This window comes from Mizuhopecten yessoensis, unplaced genomic scaffold (genome assembly GCF_002113885.1).
Source record: "Mizuhopecten yessoensis strain PY_sf001 unplaced genomic scaffold, ASM211388v2 scaffold11163, whole genome shotgun sequence".
Lineage (NCBI taxonomy): Eukaryota > Metazoa > Mollusca > Bivalvia > Pectinida > Pectinidae > Mizuhopecten > Mizuhopecten yessoensis.
The window spans coordinates 156,423-178,399 of record NW_018408911.1 but is presented as its reverse complement, the minus strand read 5'-3'; the positions used below and the strand labels follow the sequence as shown (position 1 = coordinate 178,399).

General features: G+C 37.8%; 1 protein-coding gene across 1 annotated transcript; it reads right to left on the bottom strand.

Annotated features, from left to right (window-relative positions):
• Positions 1 to 1,047: 1,047 nt before the first annotated feature.
• Positions 1,048 to 21,963, bottom strand: LOC110467149 (ubiquitin-conjugating enzyme E2 U-like). The gene is made up of 10 exons (XM_021524097.1): positions 21,786 to 21,963; positions 19,489 to 19,556; positions 17,142 to 17,226; positions 16,515 to 16,607; positions 10,678 to 10,775; positions 8,510 to 8,636; positions 7,907 to 8,092; positions 4,367 to 4,463; positions 3,635 to 3,756; positions 1,048 to 3,043 (listed from the first exon to the last, which is right to left on the bottom strand). The coding sequence occupies exons 2-10, from the start codon at positions 19,552 to 19,554 to the stop codon at positions 2,928 to 2,930; spliced, it is 990 nt and encodes a 329-aa protein (XP_021379772.1). The 5' UTR covers positions 19,555 to 19,556; positions 21,786 to 21,963; the 3' UTR covers positions 1,048 to 2,927.
• Between the last annotated feature and the right edge of the window lie 14 nt (positions 21,964 to 21,977).

The window sequence follows — 21,977 nt, the reverse complement described above, 5'->3', positions numbered from 1 at the left end:
TCCATATGTTGTAAAGCGCTTAAGAGTAATTTTACAAATTATATTATAAGGGCTCTATATAAATGTTGTATATTATTTATTATTAATCATATGGTACCAAATAGCTTAGTTGCTTAGAGTGTTCGTGTAGAGTTCTCAGACTGATCTGAGGTTTGAATTCTGATCAAGATGTTGCATTTCTCATTTTCTGTTACATTTGACACCCCACTGTATATACTCATTGAAGTTGATAGATGGTCTTGTGTGTCTTTGGGGTCAAACATTTTTTTTCTTTTAAAATGGGGAGGTGGGGAGGAATGTAACATATCTGGACTAGGTTGATTGCTGCTGAACCAGGCCAGCTCTGTTGGTTAGAGCAACTATCCCTACAGTTCAATCCCAGTCTGGTTGTTGCATTTTTCCGTGATTGGTACCGTGACGCAACGGTAGCATTCATCAGGTCAATTTTATAATATTATCATGTTTTTCTCTATAAAACATGCATCACTCTGCTGCAACCATCTGTAACTTAATGAGGCCTGTCACACTCCAGGCAAAATCCACTGTAATGCTTCGGAGATATAGTAGCCTTCCTTGATTTCATTTTTTACATAACTAATTGTAAGGGCATTAGGCAAGCAGACTACAAGAGACCTGATAGCTTTAAAAGCTAGAGCATCCATTTAAGATTCTCAAGAGTCCAGGGTTAGGATCCCAGTCCTGGCCTCAGTTTCTATTTTAACTCTTCTGCTACGTAACATATTACTAGTTTCCTCCTTGTTCTATGCAATTATGTTGACAGCTGCATCGAATCAGAATCATTCCGTTTCATTTTTCTCGATTAAAAAATAACAAAAATTAACAAAACTAATCATATAATTTCATCAACTCCAAAAAAATAATGTTATGCTTGGTATGGATTTCTTTTCTGATACAATTTTGTAAAAACCTAAAATGGTGCCAGAAAAAAAATCCAAAACATAATTAGTTTTGTGCAGGTGTAGAAGCACAGGGATCCTTAAAGTAGAAACACAAGGGAAACTAGAAAAGCAATGTTGGTGGAACATTTTATTGTGTTTTTCATGACAGAACAAAACAATTTAGTCATATTCATATCCAGAAAAAATATAAATATATATAGGAATCCATATCTCAATCATACTCACAGCCAGTAAAACATTCTCCTTTTCACACATCTTTTTATTACCATAACATTTACCTTTCACTTTCATTCATAAAAATCCATTTAAATCAATCTTTCTTCCAAAAATTCTTACACAAATATCCAAACAAGAACAACATTTTGACTTAAAATGTATTTAATTCAAACCTATTTTGAAACCATTATAAAAGAAAAACCGGTACACCATCTTAGCTTCATGAATATCATCACTCCATATCATGTATCATAACTCTGAACAAATCTTATTTAGCTAAGTTTGTATGAAAAACAAGTATTATAACATAAAATAAAAAGATTTTGAAATAAAAAGATGATATTCACACCAAATCTTCAGTATCACATGTATTGATAATTGTCAAAATTATACTAAATATACTCTTTATTAAACGTTCTGGGTAAATCCAGAAAAAAAATTAAAAAAATGGAAAACTAGGTTTTCTGAGTAAAATACCTTGAAAAGGATAATTCATGTGTACTTTCTTTATTGATTTATCACTGATTTTTTATAAACTGAAGTGTCCAAACTATTGAGGGCCTGTTAGACTTGATTACAACATCATCGGTATACCCTCAGTAAAGTCATACACACTTTCCATAACTTAAATTTTTCTTGGTCATAAATCAAGAGAGTTCAACTCAAATATGTATATGATATATAAATATTCCCAGTATTTATGTTTGTAAACAAGTACCGCTACACAGTGAATGTAAGTACCACTACACAGTAAATGTAAGTATTCTACATAGTGAATACAAATATCACTACACAGTGAATACAAATATCTCTACACAGTGAATACAAATATCACTACACAGTGAATACAAATATCACTAAACAGTAAATACAAATATCACTACACAGTGAATGTAAGTAACACTACACAGTGAATGTAAGTAACACTACACAGTGAATGTAAGTAAAACTACACAGTGAATACAAATATAACTACATAGTGAATATAAGTACCACTACACAGTGAATGTAAGTAACACTACACAGTGAATATAAGTACCACTACACAGTGAATATAAGTACCACTACACAGTGAATATAAATATCACTACACAGTGAATGTAAGTAACACTACACAGTGAATGTAAGTAACACTACACAGTGAATACAAATATCACTACACAGTGAATGTAAGTACCACAACACAGTGAATGTAAGTAACACTACACAGTGAATATAAGTACCACAACATAGTGAATGTATTTATTACTACATAGTGAATGTTAGTGTTATTACACAATGAATACAAGTATCACTACACAGTGAATACAAGTATCACTACACAGTGAATGGAAGTATCACTACACAGAGTGAATACAAATATAACAACAGAGTGAATATAAATATCATTATACAGTGAATATAAATATCACTACACAGTGAATACAAATATAACAACAGAGTGAATACAAATATCATTATACAGTGAATATAGATATCACTATACAGTGAATACAAATATCACTACACAGAATGTTTTTGCTATAGAGTATTTAATTTAGAAAAAGACTTTTCTTAGAATTAAGTTAACAGAACCATCATGATCCTCCAGGACATTATAGGTTCTCTCCCTTTGATTGCTGTGAAAAATGACAGACATCTAGTCAGGGATTTATGACCAATATAAAACTGTTTATGTTGTGTTTAAATTAGAACTGTATGCTGGTAAATCTGTTCAAAACTTACATGTGAAATACAGAAACATACATATGATATACAAATACAGTATCAAAGTTCTACAGATTGTTATCGTCAAGTATCCACTGTGTCAGCGTCCAGTTTAGATGACCAGGCCAGCAAGTCCTCAACCTCCTCGTCTAACGGTTCATCCCTCTTCCCTGTACTGGGAGGTGGTACAGCTGAGGGGGCTGCAACAAAGGTCAAAGTTCATGTACTCTCTTAACCACAGTGTGAAATGTCATATACTGCCAAAAAAATGATGAAAGGTTATGCATTCTTAAAACAAAGAAAACAGAGAGCTAAAAATAACCAACAGTCAAGCACTCTCAAGATTATCTGTTTTTCATTTAGTGAAAACTAGCCTCTGACCTTGTAGACTTTCATTTTTTGTCACTTACCAGTATAAGCTATCTATTTCTTAATATATTTTTACAATATCAATATCAGGAAAATAAAAAGTAAATCAAAACTTGCAGTTGCCAAATAAAATGAACTTTAATCATGTGATGAGCACATTGCTTTGGTGTGCAGTGTCTCACAGTATGGTCACCCCAACCCCACGGACTGGGATTTCCCCTTTTCAGGTGACATTTTCTGTGGTTGTCAATGATTTTTTAATATACCTTGACTTCCACAATCACCAGGTGCAACTGCACATTATAATTTCAATTGAGAGGGGGGGGGGATCCAAATGTGCAAAATATAGCATTTTTAAAGAACGTCTCAGAAAACCCCTCTAGATCTGTTTTTGACAAGCATGAACCTGATAGTATACTTACTTGGAGATATTCTAGGTGGAAGATAAATTTTTCTCATTCTGTTAAGTTTGGCCATCTTTGCTGCTTTCTCATCTTCAGCCACTGGTTTATCCGTGAACTTTCCGTACATCAAGTCATCATGTCTGAATAAAATTTAAATAAAATACATAACATATTTACTAAGTATAGATACATTTATATATACAATCACTGGAAAAGGTCTATTAAGGAAGAAAGGATCTTTAATGAAAACTCAAGTGATAAATCACAAGTCTGGTGATACTGGTAAAAAAAACTAAATGCCTCTAGTTAAAATTTGTATGATTGTACAAAATGAAAGTACACTGAAAAATTTATTTAGGTTGAGACACTACGCTTAAGATGTTCACCAGAACTTTAAACATTCAAATCTCTGGAATTGCCATCACTAGGGAAAGACAGAGTTCCTTGAATTCCCTCAATTGGAAAATGGAAATTAGACTTGGAAGTTTCATGAGGCTAACAAAATTGTAATGGTGATCAAATTTCCATGAGGTCTTCTAAACTTCAAACACATAATTATGTACTTCAAACATTACATGCTTTTTGTCAATACATGTACATGTATTTAGATACATATCTTCAGAATCAATGTGGTTATTATTATGTCACTGTGATACCATAAGAATATCCTAATAATGGTATATTAATGTCACAGTAACAATTTAGCAATGATGCTGGAGACTACCATAAGACAGCCTAATAAACACTCACTCCTCGATTTGTCGTTTCATTTGCTCCTCGATTTCCTCCTGGGGAAGACCTAAGTGAGCTTTCTGGAGTAAGGGCTGATCCTTAATAGATTCCAACACTGGTGAAATAAATGTTCTCAATAGTTAGCTACATAAGGTGAAGCATCAGTAGGAGGTTTGTTTTCCTTGTCGTACCAAGTTTTCTGGAGATGATTTCTTTATCATAATAAGTATAGGAAATAATAAAGATATTGGAGAACCAATACAATAAATGTCCAATGTTCTGTAGATTATGGTTGGTTGATGTACCAGTGGAGGTAGATACCAAAGCTCCACCAAAGGACGGTAAATACCAGTAGGTATAAGTGATGGAGCGTCAACACCAAGGATTTCGTAATTGTAAACGTTTTTTGTTTACATGTTTCAGAAGGCTATAGGCCAACCGTCCTCAGGAACTGATCATGTACGATTAGGGAATCCTTGGTCTGATGCTCTATCACTTGTAAATCTTCATAAAATCATTATATTTAAACAGTGACAATTTATAATAAAAAAAAAATCTCTTTACATCATTCATTAGTGTTATCTGCAGTGACATGTCATGACTTGAATCCTATAAAATCTAACAGTACTGTAGCATGTTTTACACAACTTTTTGTCTAGAATGTGGTCCATTTGGATATTAATTCTGTAACCAAACATGAATGCTGATGCTGTTAAAATAAATATCTGTTTTATTTTTGTGAACACTTTTGCTGTTTATAGTTGGTGTATGTAATATATTTATCATTTGACTATCAATTGTGATAACTCTGTCTACCTAATTCAAAGCAATTTTGGTAAATTGTGATGATTTTCTGTAATTGTGATAATTTTCAGGAATTATGACATGTCCACCCACTGTACCTGTTTTGGAGTGGACCGTGCACCACTTATCTTGTGGTAAAATATTGTCATTAACAGCAATTTTACATCATTCTGTCATTAAAGCCTTGTGAAGTAATTAGATCCAAATTAAAATCTTTCTTTTATAGAACCAGACTGTAACCAGACCATACAATTTAATGTATTTTTCCAGAATCCTACTTTGCTCTATTCTGGACACAAATATATCTCCTCCTTACCACTGTTGGACACATATCTCCTCCTTACCACTGTTGGACACATATCTCCTCCTTACCACTGTTGGACATATCTCCTCCTTACCACTGTTGGACACGTATCTCCTCCTTACCACTGTTGGACACATATCTCCTCCTTACCACTGTTGGGACACATATCTCCTCCTTACCACTGTTGGACACATATCTCCTCCTTACCACTGTTGGACACATATCTCCTCCTTACCACTGTTGGACATATCTCCTCCTTACCACTGTTGGACACGTATCTCCTCCTTACCACTGTTGGACACATATCTCCTCCTTACCACTGTTGGACACATATCTCCTCCTTACCACTGTTGGACACATATCTCCTCCTTACCACTGTTGGACACATATCTCCTCCTTACCACTGTTGGACACATATCTCCTCCTTACCACTGTTGGACACATATCTCCTCCTTACCACTGTTGGACACATATCTCCTCCTTACCACTGTTGGACACATATCTCCTCCTTACCACTGTTGGACACATATCTCCTCCTTACCACTGTTGGACACATATCTCCTCCTTACCACTGTTGGACACATATCTCCTCCTTACCACTGTTGGACACATATCTCCTCCTTACCACTGTTGGACACATATCTCCTCCTTACCACTGTTGGACACATATCTCCTCCTTACCACTGTTGGACACATATCTCCTCCTTACCACTGTTGGACACATATCTCCTCCTTACCACTGTTGGACACATATCTCCTCCTTACCACTGTTGGACACATATCTCCTCCTTACCACTGTTGGACACATATCTCCTCCTTACCACTGTTGGACACATATCTCCTCCTTACCACTGTTGGACACATATCTCCTCCTTACCACTGTTGGACACATATCTCCTCCTTACCACTGTTGGACACATATCTCCTCCTTACCACTGTTGGACACATATCTCCTCCTTACCACTGTTGGACACATATCTCCTCCTTACCACTGTTGGACACATATCTCCTCCTTACCACTGTTGGACACATATCTCCTCCTTACCACTGTTGGACACATATCTCCTCCTTACCACTGTTGGACACATATCTCCTCCTTACCACTGTTGGACACATATCTCCTCCTTACCACTGTTGGACACATATCTCCTCCTTACCACTGTTGGACACATATCTCCTCCTTACCACTGTTGGACACATATCTCCTCCTTACCACTGTTGGACACATATCTCCTCCTTACCACTGTTGGACACATATCTCCTCCTTACCACTGTTGGACACATATCTCCTCCTTACCACTGTTGGACACATATCTCCTCCTTACCACTGTTGGACACATATCTCCTCCTTACCACTGTTGGACACATATCTCCTCCTTACCACTGTTGGACACATATCTCCTCCTTACCACTGTTGGACACATATCTCCTCCTTACCACTGTTGGACACATATCTCCTCCTTACCACTGTTGGACACATATCTCCTCCTTACCACTGTTGGACACATATCTCCTCCTTACCACTGTTGGACACATATCTCCTCCTTACCACTGTTGGACACATATCTCCTCCTTACCACTGTTGGACACATATCTCCTCCTTACCACTGTTGGACACATATCTCCTCCTTACCACTGTTGGACACATATCTCCTCCTTACCACTGTTGGACACATATCTTCTCCTTACCACTGTTGGACATATCTCCTCCTAACCACTGTTGGACATATCTCCTCCTTACCACTGTTGGACACATATCTTCTCCTTACCACTGTTGCACATATCTCCTCCTTCCCACTGTTGGACACATATCTCCACCTTACCACTGTTGGACACATATCTCATCCTTACCACTGTTGGACACATATCTCCTCCTTACCACTGTTGGAAATTATCTTTCTACATAACAGAGGGGTGGGAGGATTCATTCTTTTCGGCAATTTTTATAAATCAGCAGTATTGAAGTGCACTGTCCAAACCAAGGCTTTCCCAAATTCTGAACTCTCAAAAATCTTATCAAGGCCCCATATTTATAAAATGGTACTTATGCTCAAGCATAGATTTGGTGCTCAAACCAATTTTCTTGTAAACAATATTCAGTTTTTTGCCTCTATAGACATTCTTCCAAAATCATTCACAAAATGTGATTTTTTTATGAATAGAGAACAGGAACAAGAAAATGGACTTGAGCTTAGAACCAAAGTTTGAGCATGAGAAACAATTTTATAAATATGAGCCCTGATGTAGGTAAAGATTTCTGTCTACATCATGCATCATCGATATGCAGCATTCACTTTTCATTTCTGTCATTCAAACTACGTCTGATCCAAGAGACAGAGTTCTCTAGCACTGGTAGTGAGTACTAGCAATGTATATATATCACACATATTCCTGTACTACGAGCAAGAAAACTGTGAAATATTTAGTGTCTGCCCTTTAGAAGAACTTACATGGATTTTTCATATCTGGGGTTGATTTTGAGGTAGCTATACCACACCAAGTGTTGTGGTAATCGTCGAATGAGAGTCGTGATATTCGGGCACCTGCCGTCCGCTGTGTAGGCTGTCTGGAGGGTAACTTCTCGGGGGTAGTGAACCTCACTCTTGATTCCATATCATGATGGGACGTCACACCAGCTAGACAAAACAGTAACATTTCCTTTAATTTTATGATTGTTGAAATTGTTTAAACTAGATCTGGTTATATATGTCTCTAAGGAATTGAAGAAATATTAGCAATGAAATTAAACTATCAACATTTTGAGAAACATAAAATCACATTTTGAAATTTTTGGCTGGATTGACATTGGAGTGAATAGGTAGGAATTGTCCTGTGTCACTGGTTTTGCTTGTCAAAAAGGGTTCTAGGTGTTGAATCCTTGAGCTAGGAATTTCTGATTTTCCGTCAACTTAATTTAATTGATATTTGAAACTGTAGCCTTCAGGTTAGTATTTATCTATAAAAACTGGAATGCTTAGTATTAAACAGTTATTGGTAAGTGATTAAGCTGTTTTACACCTACAACCTATATACATGTATATATATATAGCTACCATCTACTCTCTGACTGGAGGAGACACAGTCCAGTACCATCTGTTTGTAGGCGTGGGGTGAGTGTATGATCATCTCGGCAGCCTCAGAGTTCACCGGTTTCATTAGGTTAGGATTGGATAACAGATTCTAAAAATACAACAAAACAAAATGGTAGCATCATGAAACGTATCTATCTAACCCCTGAGTTTTCTTAAATCCTGCCTTAAATCCAACAAATGTCGTAATCCCATTTACAATGAAACTATCAAGTAAGACCTGTGTATTTTGACACCCTATCTTATCTGACAGGTTATTGTATTAAACAAAATGAACACAAATTTCTATTCATCCTCAAATAATTGACTTGAATAACTTGCGTTCCTTCCTAGACACTAGCATTGAAAATTTTAACAGTAAATAGAAGATTTCAGAATGTTTTTCTTCTTCAGATGTAAATTCAAATCTATGTGGTAGTTGTTGGACTTACTTTTGACGGAGTACGCATATTTACAATACTGTAATATCACAATCCATGACCCCAATAATCTTACCTGGTAGTACTGGGAAGAAGATGAACTATCAGAATTTGAATGTGACATCATGCTTTTTACTTTTGTTTTCTTGTAAATGAAGAGTCCTTATACATTCAGTATAAACCAAAGACAGAGAATATGACACAGTACTACTGTATAAACAGCCAACAAATCGCCATACCATGTGTCAACTCTCAATTAGTGACATTCAGGTATACAACAGGTAAAAACTGTAATCAAGGCTTACACCTGACAGATAAATTAACATGTCTAATATAGACTACAGGTAATAGTACATAGTGTATAGAAAAATCAAGCTGACCAATCAATAGTAGGCTAAGTACGTATAATCTGGTTATAAATAACAAGAGAATACACCACTAATTGTCTACTAACGAGATATACACATTACCTGCTAGTCAATTGTTGCCTGATAACAAAACTTTTCTTCAAATTTTCTGAAGAATATGTTTTAATTAAATTCTCTAATGCAGGTAGGTAATTTCTTGTTTCTGAATTTTTTTCTGGCTTTTAATTTCAATATCAATGAGAAGATATTTGCACCTGTGGCTGATGAGAAAGAATTTTACCTGTATGCTGATCAGAATGTATTTTACATGTAAGGTGAAGAGAAAATAGTTCATTTGTATGGTGATGAAAGGTATTTTACATGTATGGTCAAGAGAAGATATTTCATTTGTATGGTGATGGAAAGGTATTTTACATGTAAATTTGTATTGTGAAGAGAAGATAGTTCATTTGTATGGGGATGAAAAGGTATTTTACATGTACGGTAAAAAGAAGATATTTCATTTGTATGGTTATGAAAAGGTATTTTACATGTAAATTTGTATTGTGAAGAGAAGATAGTTCATTTGTATGGTGATGAAAATGTATTTTACATGTAAATTTGTATTGTGAAGAGAGGATAGTTCATTTGTATGGTGATGAAAAGGTATTTTACATGTATGGTAAAAAGAAGATATTTCATTTGTATGGTGATGAAATGGTATTTTACATGTATGGTAAAGAGAAGATATTTCATTTGTATGGTGATGAAATGGTATTTTACATGTAAATTTGTATTGTGAAGAGAAGATATTTCATTTGTATGGAGATGAAAAGGTATTTTATATGTATGGTAAAGAGAAGATATTTCATTTGTATGGTGATGAAATGGTATTTTATATGTATGGTGAAGAGAAGATATTTCATTTGTATGGAGATGAAAAGGTATTTTATATGTATGGTGAAGAGAAGATATTTCATTTGTATGGTGATGAAAAGGTATTTTACATGTATGGTGATGAAAAGGTATATAAAAGTCATGATTAGAAAATATTTTATGTGAATGCTGATAAAAAAGTGTGTTTTTTTTTACATGTATGGTGATGAGGAATTTGACTTTTATGGTGCTGAGGATGAATTCATACCTGTATGGCGATGAAAAGGTTTCGATATTGTACCTTTAGGGTGATATTATGGCATTTGACCTGTATGGTGATATTATGGCATTTGACCTGTATGGTGATATTATGGCATTTGACCAGTATGGTGATATTATGGCATTTTACCTGTATGGTGATATTATGGCATTTGACCTGTATGGTGATATTATGGCATTTGACCTGTATGGTGATATTATGGCATTTTACCTGTATGGTGACAAGAATGAAGGATAAACTGTAGGACTCTTTCCACTTGGAATGGTCATCAAGGAAATCTATACATGGCCGACCAGTAATCATGTCCACTGAAAGGAAAATAATATAATTTTCAATATAAACAGGCTAATAAAATACTTTAGATCACTAAATGTTTGTGTGTATTTAATTTAGCGACTTTTGATCATGAATACTTGAATTTGTAACAGAGCTGGAGGATGCTCTTTCAATAATGCTCTAACTGAAAAAAAGAGACTTACAGCACTGCTGCATATTAATCAATAAAAATAAAGTCAACAGAGGCTCCCCTCAACTGCTAGGAGTCACTAGATCCAGATCAACTGAGTCACTAGGATCCAGATCAACTGAGTCACTAGATCCTGATCAACTGAGTCACTAGGATCCAGATCAACTGAGTCACTAGATCCTGATCAACTGATTTCCTACAGCCTGATCAACTGAGTCAATAGGATCCAGATCAACACTGAGTCACAAGAATTGTGATCAGCTGACTTCCTACATCAAGATCAACACTGAGTCACTAGGATCATGATCAAATCAATCTCTAGGATCGAGATCAACTGAGTCACTAAGATCCAGATCAACTGATTCACTAGGATCCATATCAAATCAATCCCTAGAATCCAGATCAACTGTGTCACTAGGATCTTGATCTACTGTGTCACTAGGATCCTGATCTACCGAGTTACTAGGATCCTGATCTACTGTGTCACTAGGATCCTGATCTACTGTGTCACTGGGATCCTGATCTACTGTGTCACTAGGATCCTGATCTACTGTGTCACTAGGATCCTGATCTACTGCGTCATAAGGATCCTGATCTACTGCGTCACTAGGATCCTGATCTACTTTGTCACTGGGATCCTGATCTACTGTGTCACTAGGATCCTGATCTACTGTGTCACAGGGGTCCTGATCTACTGTGTCACTAGGATCCTGATCCACTGTGTCACTGGGATCCTGATCTACTGTGTCAATAGGATCCTGATCTACTGTGTCACTGCAGGGATCCGGATCTACTGGGTCACTGGGATCCTGATCTACTGTGTCACTGCAGGGATACTGATCTACTGTGTCACTGGGATCCTGATCTACTGTGGCACTAGGATCCTGATCTACTGTGTTACTAGGATCCTGATCTACTTTGTCACTGGGATCCCGATCTACTGTGTCACTAGGATCCTGATCTACTGTGCCACTGGGATCCTGATCTACTGTGTCACTGGGATCCTCATCTTCTGTGTCACTAGGATCCTGATCTACTGTGTCCCTGCAGGGATCCTGATCTACTGTATCACTAGGATCCTGATCTACTGGGTCACTAGGATCCTGATCTACTGTGTCACAGGGATCCTGATCTACTGTGTCACTAGGATCCTGATCCACTGTGTCACTGGGATCCTGATCTACTGTGTCACTACAGGGATCCTGATCTACTGTTTCACTTGGATCCTGATCTACTGGGTCACTAGGATCCTGATCTACTGTGTCACAGGGGTCCTGATCTACTGTGTCACTAGGATCCTGATCCACTGTGTCACTGGGAGCCTGGTCTAGTGTGTCACTGGGATCCTGATCTACTGTGGCACTAGGATCCTGATCTACTGTGTTACTAGGATCCTGATCTACTGTGTCACTTGGATCCTGATCTCCTGTGTCACTAGGATCCTGATCTACTGTGTCACAGGGGTCCTGATCTACTGTGTCACTAGGATCCTGATCTACTGTGTCACTGCAGTGATGCTGATCTACTGTGTCACTGGGATCCTGATTTACTGTGTCACTAGGATCCTGATCTACTGTGCCACTGGGATCCTGATCTACTGTGTCACTAGGATTGTGATCTACTGTGTCACTACAGGGATCCTGATCTACTGTTTCACTTGGATCCTGATCTACTGGGTCACTAGGATCCTGATCTACTGTGTCACTGCAGGAATCCTGATCTACTGTGTCACTGGGATCCTGATCAACTGTGTCATTAGGATCCTGATCTACTGTGTCACTGCAGGGATACTGATCTACTGTGTCACTAGGATCCTGATCTACCGTGTCACTGGGATCCTGATCTACTGTGTCACTAGGGTCCTGATCTACTGTGTCACTAGGATCCCGATCTACTGTGTCACTGGGATCCTGATCTACTGTGTCACTGATCTACTGCGTCACTAGGATCCTGATCTACTGTGTCACTAGGATCCCGATCTACTGTGTCACTGGGATCCTGATCTACTGGGTCACTGGGATCCTGATCTACTGTGTCACTGATCTACTGCGTCACTAGGATCCTGATCTCCTTTGTCACTGGGATCCTGATCTACTGTGTCACTAGGATCGTGATCTACTGTGTCACTACAGGGATCCTGATCTACTGTGTCACTTGGATCCTGATCTACTGTGTCACTAGGATCCTGATCTACTGTGTCACTGCAGGGATCCTGATCTACTGTGTCACTGCAGGGATCCTGTTCTACTGTGTCACTGGGATCCTGATCTACTGTGGCACTAAGATCCTGATTTACTGTGTCACTACAGGGATCCTGATCTACTGTTTCACTTGGATCCTGATCTACTGGGTCACTAGGATCCTGATCTACTGTGTCACTGCAGTGATGCTGATCTACTGTGTCACTGGGATCCTGATTTACTGTGTCACTAGGATCCTGATCTACTGTGCCACTGCAGGGATCCTGATCTACTGTGTCACTGCAGGGATCCTGTTCTACTGTGTCACTGGGATCCTGATCTACTGTGTCACTAGATCCTGATCTACTGTGTCACTGGGATCCTGCTCTACTGTGTCACTAGGATCCTGATCTACTGCGTCACTGCAGGGATCCTGATCTACTGTGTCACTAGGATCCTTATCTACTGTGTCACTGGGATCCTGATCTACTGTGTCAATAGGATCCTGATCTACTGTGTCACTGCAGGGATCCTGTTCTACTGTGTCACTGGGATCCTGATCTACTGTGTCATTAGGATCCTGATCTACTGTGTCACAGGGATACTGATCTAGTGTGTCACTAGGATCCTGATCTTCTGTGTCACTGCAGGGATCCTGATCTACTGTGGCACTAGGATCCTGATCTACTGCGTCACTAGGATCCTGATCTACTGTGTCACTGAAAGGATCCTGATCTACTGTGTCACTGGGATCCTGCTCTACTGTGTCACTAGGATCCTGATCTACTGTGCCACTGCAGGGATCCTGATCTACTGTGTCACTTGGATCCTGATCTCCTGTGTCACTAGGATCCTGATCTACTGTGTCTCTGCAGGGATCCTGATCTACTGTGTCACTGGGATCCTGTTCTACTGTGTCACTGGGATCCTGATCTACTGTGTCATTAGGATCCTGATCTACTGTGTCACTGCAGGGATACTGATCTACTGTGTCACTGGGATCCTGATCTACTGTGGCACTAAGATCCTGATTTACTGTGTCACTACAGGGATCCTGATCTACTGTTTCACTTGGATCCTGATCTACTGGGTCACTAGGATCCTGATCTACTGTGTCACTGCAGGAATCCTGATCTACTGTGTCACTGGGATCCTGATCTACTTTGTCACTGGGATCCTGATCTACTGTGTCACTAGATCCTGATCTACTGTGTCACTGGGATCCTGTTCTACTGTGTCACTGGGATCCTGATCTACTGTGGCACTAAGATCCTGATTTACTGTGTCACTACAGGGATCCTGATCTACTGTTTCACTTGGATCCTGATCTACTGGGTCACTAGGATCCTGATCTACTGTGTCACTGCAGGAATCCTGATCTACTGTGTCACTGGGATCCTGATCAACTGTGTCATTAGGATCCTGATCTACTGTGTCACTGCAGGGATACTGATCTACTGTGTCACTGGGATCCTGATCTACTGTGTCACTAGGATCCCAATCTACTGAATCACTAGGATCCTGATCTACTGTGTTACTAGGATCCTGATCTACTGTGTCACTGGGATCCTGATCTACTGTGTCACTAGGATCCTGATCTACTGTGTCACAGCAGGGATCCTGATCTACTATGTCACTAGGATCCTGACCTACTGCGTCACTAGGATCCTGATCTACTGTGTCACTAGGATCCTGATCTTCTGTGTCACTAGGATCCTGATCTACTGAGTCACTAGGATCCTGATCTAGTGTGTCACTGGGATCCTGATCTCCTGCGTCACTAGGATCCTGATCTACTGTGTCACTGCAGGGATCCTGATCTACTGCGTCACTAGGATCCTGATCTACTGAGTCACTAGGATCCTGATCTAGTGTGTCACTGGGAGCCTGATCTACTGTGTCACTAGGATCCTGATCTTCTGTGTCACTAGGATCCTGATCTACTGAGTCACTAGGATCCTGATCTAGTGTGTCACTGGGATCCTGATCTACTGCGTCACTAGGATCCTGATCTACTGAGTCACTAGGATCCTGATCTAGTGTGTCACTGGGAGCCTGATCTACTGTGTCACTAGGATCCTGATCTACTGTGTTACTAGGATCCTGATCTACTGTGTCACGGGGATCCTGATCTACTGTGTCACTAGGATCCTAATCTACTGAATCACTAGGATCCTGATCTACTGTGTTACTAGGATCCTGATCTTCTGTGTCCCTGGGATCCTGATCTACTGTGTCACTAGGATCCCAATCTACTGAATCACTAGGATCCTGATTTACTGTGTTACTAGGATCCTGATCTACTGTGTCACGGGGATCCTGATCTACTGTGTCACTAGGATCCTGACCTACTGCGTCACTAGGATCCTGATCTACTGTGTCACTGGGAGCCTGATCTACTGTGTCACTAGGATCCTGATCTTCTGTGTCACTGCAGGGATCCTGATCTACTGTGTCACTAGTATCCTGATCTACTGCGTCACTAGGATCCTGATCTACTGAGTCACTAGGATCCTGATCTAGTGTGTCACTGGGATCCTGATCTCCTGCGTCACTAGGATCCTGATCTACTGTGTCGCTAGGATCCTGATCTACTGTGTCACTGCAGGGATCGTGATCTACTGTGTCACTGGGATCCTGATCTACCGTGTCACTAGGATCCCAATCTACTGAATCACTAGGATCCTGATTTACTGTGTTACTAGGATCCTGATCTACTGTGTCACTAGGATCCTGATCTTCTGTGTCACTGCAGGGATCCTGATCTACTGTGTCACTAGTATCCTGATCTACTGCGTCACTAGGATCCTGATCTAGTGTGTCACTGGGATCCTGATCTACTGTGTCACTAGGATCCTGATCTTCTGTGTCACTAGGATCCTGATCTACTGAGTCACTAGGATCCTGATCAACTGAGTCACTATGATCCTGATTTACTGAGTCACTAGATCAAGATCTACTGAGTTCCTAGATCCTGATTAAATGGGTCACTAGGATCAAGATATACTGAGTCAATAAATCTAGATCACTTGAGCCACTAAGATCTAGCTGTATCAGGCTCCAATGATAGAAAAGCTTATTTTTTATAAACAAACTTTTCCAATTATGTAGAGATTTTAGCATTTCTGTGCATATTATCAATATCTGAATGTGATCAATTTGAATACAACAGGCAAATGTATACTTCCCCCTACTCTTGAAATAAATTCCACCTTTGCAATAAATTGATAGTGAAATAACTTCCATAGAAAGCAACTTCCCTACCACACTGATAAAATATACAAAGTTTCATTGCAAACTATGCAGCACTATAAGAGAATTAGTAAGGATATTTTTTAATGCAAAGGGACATTACTCTGCAAAACATAATGTCAAAATCAAAATAACAACTTTATACTTACCATTAGGATGAAAAGGAATCGTGTGGAAACAGATTTCGGGAGGTTTTTGGCTAAAGTTTTCATCAAACTTAACATACACACGGAATATACCTCCTAAATCAAGGAAAATAAATATTTTGATCAATAACACATTTCATCATATATCAATGAATTCACATGATCCCACTGGTAGCAAGGGTACATTTTTAACCTTTTAGATTTAAATGAAAATTAATAACCATTTTTTCAGTCTTCTTTACAGACAAAAAAGTTAAACAAAGCATCTTCTTCTAGCCAAAAAATTGCCTTAATTTCCCAAAATAAAGGGAGACAAAAAACAGAAATATTTTCTCAATTTATATAATATTATTATTATTTTTTCCAAATTCATGTTGGCAAAGGCTGCTGTAGAATGTAGGTAGAAATCCACTATGTTTGTGTGTATCAGTACTTTACAACGAAATAAACTTATTTCATAAAATTTCCATTTAAACATTTTTTTTGCATATTAAACAAATATTTTTCAAAACAATGCAATTCCCCACAAATTTATTCAACATAATAAAATTACTTACCAGTAATCATGAAATTTACAATTAATGTTTTTAGTTTTTCCTAATGTTTTATTTACATGCTACAAGTACCAACCTTGCCACAAAGTACTCTTGAGACCTTTGATTTTGGCTGCCCATTCAAATATGTTGTCGTCTTTAAGAGGCCTTGCTTCTATTCCCTACAATAAGTAATCAAGCACAGTTCTGATGGGGAATTGTATTTATAAACCACAGTTCTGATGGGGAATTGTATTTATAAACCACAGTTCTGATGGGGAATTGTATTTATAAACCACAGTTCTGATGGGGAATTGTATTTATAAACCACAGTTCTGATGGGGAATTGTATTTATAAACCACAGTTCTGATGGGGAATTGTATTTATAAACCACAGTTCTGATGGGGAATTGTATTTATAAACCACAGTTCTGATGGGGAATTGTATTTATAAACCACAGTTCTGATGGGGAATTGTATTTATAAACCACAGTTCTGATGGGGAATTGTATTTATAAACCACAGTTCTGATGGGGAATTGTATTTATAAACCACAGTTCTGATGGGGAATTGTATTTATAAACCACAGTTCTGATGGGGAATTGTATTTATAAACCACAGTTCTGATGGGGAATTGTATTTATAAACCACAGTTCTGATGGGGAATTGTATTTATAAACCACAGTTCTGATGGGGAATTGTATTTATAAACCACAGTTCTCTCATAGTTCATGTAAAAATAATTTGTTTATGCAAAACACTGAAACCACAAGCAAAATCGTGGAATGTATATCCCCCATGTGTAGGACATATTGTGGGTTAACATTATTGAGGTTAGGTTTAAACAAGTGAGTATCGTGCTGTTGAGACATAATATATAGCTTGAAACTTGAAGACAAAAAACAACCTATACCTCATTGATTATCTGTAAATATACACAAATCACATCGGTTGGCAAACTTAGCATGAGTTGGATGTGCATAAGGAATTTGGTTGAAACATCTTAACAATATCTACAGCAATTATCACATGAAAACCAAAGAGTGCCCGAGATGGGTGGTAAGACAGAGGAACACACACATTGTTATCAAGTTTGAAAGAATTTTGCTAATATTTGCAAGAGTTATTAAGCGGAAACTGCAGATAATGTCGTTTTTCATTATTCAAGGGGACATAACTCCCCCAAATGGGTCTGCTGAAAGTGGTCACCGAACATTGCCAAGCCCTTAAGGCATTTAACCCTATGACCAAGGTTGAAGAAAATCGGTTAACATTTGTTATTAGTTATTAGTTATTGCACGGAAACGAAGCGTGACAGATAGACAGACAGACCCAAATTAATATCTCCCGTTTCGGTGAAAGCGGGGGATAAAAATTATAATGGGAGGCAATTCATGACTCAAGCCCTGCCTGGGCCTCAAACTCAGGATCTCCGACAACAATTACTAACACCAGTGACTCTCACACCACTGCAGCCTCAAAAAATAGGTTTTCATGCTACTTGATGGTCAACAGCTAGGTACCCTCAATATCATCATTGTGTTATTTGTCTATTGATGATATGAGTATATATAACTTGTCCACACTGTTGGAATTACTTCTTTGCCCCATATATATTATCCATAATACACATAACAGCTACATTATATACTTTATAGAAAGCAAAGTATGCAATATTAATTGTCTGCAATTTCAAGATAACAGAGGCCAGTAATGATTGGACCCTCCTGGGATTATTTTTTTTTGTGACACAATCTGAATGTTGTGACTTGCATATGGTGGCCCGACATCCCTGAGCCCCTCCCCTCCTCCTAGTCATGTAAATGTGACAGCATGCGAACCAAAGTTACCTAGGTAGACTTGCTGCACTCCTAATGTAAAGTATGATAGGGAAACAGTCCTAACAGACAAGATTAAGATTCTAAGAGTTAAAAATGGATGCACTTTTACATGTGCAAAAGATCAACTTTTGTACCTCCAATACCCGAAAACAAATGATCTAGTTGACTTTGCATCCTCCTTACAACTAAGGACATATGAAGACAGTGTCCACAGGTGACAGGGCCACTCAAGGGCCACTTCAGTGTGCCCTCTTACTAAACTGTTAACAACCCACTTACAGTATTTGACCTAATAAGTGACCCATCCCTTATAAGTGCCCCTCTATCCTTTTTCTGGTGTGAGCATCCCATTCCTTCACCAAACTGGAAGGAAATTTCAAACTTGGAGTATCATTTGGAAGAATGCTGGCAACTTATTTTTTTTCCCAACTTCTCAGAGCCTGAGAGGGGAATTTTAAGGGCTGGAAAGTTGCCCACAAACTGTAAAGAATTTGGTCTAGGTCTATACATTGCTACAGTCATGTAGTAACAATGATTTTGGAACAGAAAATTCTTCACCATAATGTATTCTTGATAAGTTTTTAAAGTTTAGTATGTACTTACCCAAGGTGGAGCCTCACAAAGTTTTTCGTATTCTCGTTCTATTAGCAAATGAGCCCTCGAAAACATTTCTGAAATTAGCAACGAAAATTTATTAATTGGTACAGCTCTTGTACTTTCAGTTGATTCGAATAAATGTCCTAGTAGTTAATAACACATTTTAGTTAATATCATAAGGAAATCCTTTTCTCTATAAACAGTATGAAATTTTGTTCATTTACTGTTACGGTATGTGATTTGAGATGAACACCAGTTACTATCACATCATATAGCAATATGGTCAATATATCACATGTAGACGTATTTGTATTATATGCTTTTAACTACGAGACCTATAACAATTTTTCTAGTGATATCCCTGATGGTCTATTTCTACATCTTTCCTAGGCAAAACAGAAGACCCAACATGAAACAGCTGTTTGGTATAAGCTGTTAGATATATTTACTGACTTAGCTCTGTATTTGTTATGATAAGGGGTGCGTCAATTGTGTTTATGTATTGTTAAAACTTCCTTCTTAAAGTTAATTACATATAAATGCACTTAAATTATTTACAAAATATGTTTCACTTTCACAGAAAAACAGAGTTACTGTAAATATCACATGATTTCACTTTATATCACAAATCCTTAATAATATCACATTTCCTTTTATATCACATTTTCCTTCATATCACATTTTCCTTCATATCACATTTCCCCTAATATTACATTTCCCTCCAACAAGTGACTCATGACAGATTGTCTGTCTAGAGGTAAGAGTATATGCTAGTCCGAAACTTATGTCAATATAACTAGCCAGAGGTTTCCTGGAGGTAACTTCCCCGGAATAAAACTGCAATTAAAAAGTATTATTGACTAAAGAGGGACACACTCCCTCAGTCCTATGATTATTTTTTGTGACAGATATATGTATGGTGGGGCCCAGAGTGCAATACTATGTGAAAACGTGGAATTATCTGACACTGTTTGGTATCAGGGAGTTTTGAGTTGGTGACAATTAACAAAAATCTACTATGACACAACACATACCACACATATATTGATATATGGATTATTTATTGATCCAAATCCACTCTTATTATCACCAACAGCTGGTAAATACTGTCAGTAGTGTCCTCGGTTTTCAATTGTTCATAATTTGAATAATCTGAGTAATCAACGAACCATACTGATCCGGACAGAAAATGGAAAATATTATTCTTGTTTAGAAGATTTCCGGGCTGCGTGAATAGTCACTCCCCAATACCAAACGGTGTCGGAGAACTCAACGTTTTCATAAAGCATAGTGTGCTCTGGCCCCACACCAGACATCTATCTGTCAAAATGTCTTAAGTCTCGCGTCGGGGCCAGAGGAAACTTAGTCTAGTATTTTATCATTATTTCTAATTCACCCTCAGTCATATGCTACTGCTGAAATTAAATTTTGCAACTCCAAAGTATAAGTTAGGTTAGGTTAGGATAGTCCTTGCTAAAATCCAATAGTATCTTAGGGCCTACTAGTATTAGTTTCAAACCATGCGAGCACCTGTTGTACGGCAGTATCAGTAGGCCTACTGTATTCTTGGGTTACCGTTTTCCGCGCACTTAAGAAGCATCCGCAATTTCGTACTCATATCGGCAGAAAACTGTTGATATTACGGAAGACTGTCATAAAAATGTATACATACAATCTAATAAAGGAAACAAAAAACTAGCAACATAAAACTGTATTTTTAAAAAAATCAGAACAAACAATTTTTAGCAAATTTCCCATTGTCGGAAGTAGCCATCATATGTTTCCGTGTGTCTACTTTGATTTAGTGTTGAAAGAAAGATAACTCGAATACACTAAAAAGAATTTCTCTACAGTGACCTGCAAGAACAAAAGTTTCGTTTGGAATTAAAAACAAAACTTTGATCGTCAAATTAATTATCAAAACTTTTTTTTTTTAAGCTCACATTTTTAATTAATTTTTTCAGGATACCAAATTGAACGAATTCATGTAGTTTTATAAATTTATTTGTTATATTTATTTAGTTAATAAAAACTTATAATATAGAATCTGTTATTATTTTTTTTCTGCAGTCTTATATCGGTTTTAGTTGATGGTAAGTTAATTATCATTTTGTTCTGTTTATAATTGGTGAAAATTGGAAGTTCATTGCATTACAAGGTTAATGTTTCATTGAAAACACTGTTTATCGATATAAGAATGTCTCCTTGGCTCTTCGGAAGTGGAAAAAATCGGCGAGGAGATAACAGTGCAACACATTTTTACCTGTCGAAAAAAAATATATCTCACAGCACATGCTACTTACTGTCACTTTATAAAAACCCGTCACGCACAGGCGTCTCGTAATATCAAGGGAAGTTGATCCTCTAGTTTCCTTAATCCATATAATGACCGGATAGTTTAATGACGGTTAATACTGGAAAGTAATGTCTCATTAACAGTTCTCGTCCGCCATTTGTTTCTCTTCGCGACGACACAGCACGCATGCGTTATCAAA

What these genes read in the sequence shown, in the direction of transcription:
- LOC110467149 (XM_021524097.1), bottom strand. Translation starts at nt 19,554, where the DNA reads ATGTTTTCGAGGGCTCATTTGCTAATAGAACGAGAATACGAAAAACTT. An exon ending in CTCCAGTCAGAGAGTAGATG is followed by an intron (nt 8,093 to 8,509) that starts GTAGCTATATAT and finishes TGTTTTGTCTAG; the next exon opens with CTGGTGTGACGTCCCATCAT. An exon ending in TCCACCTAGAATATCTCCAA is followed by an intron (nt 3,044 to 3,634) that starts GTAAGTATACTA and finishes CCTTTGTTGCAG; the next exon opens with CCCCCTCAGCTGTACCACCT.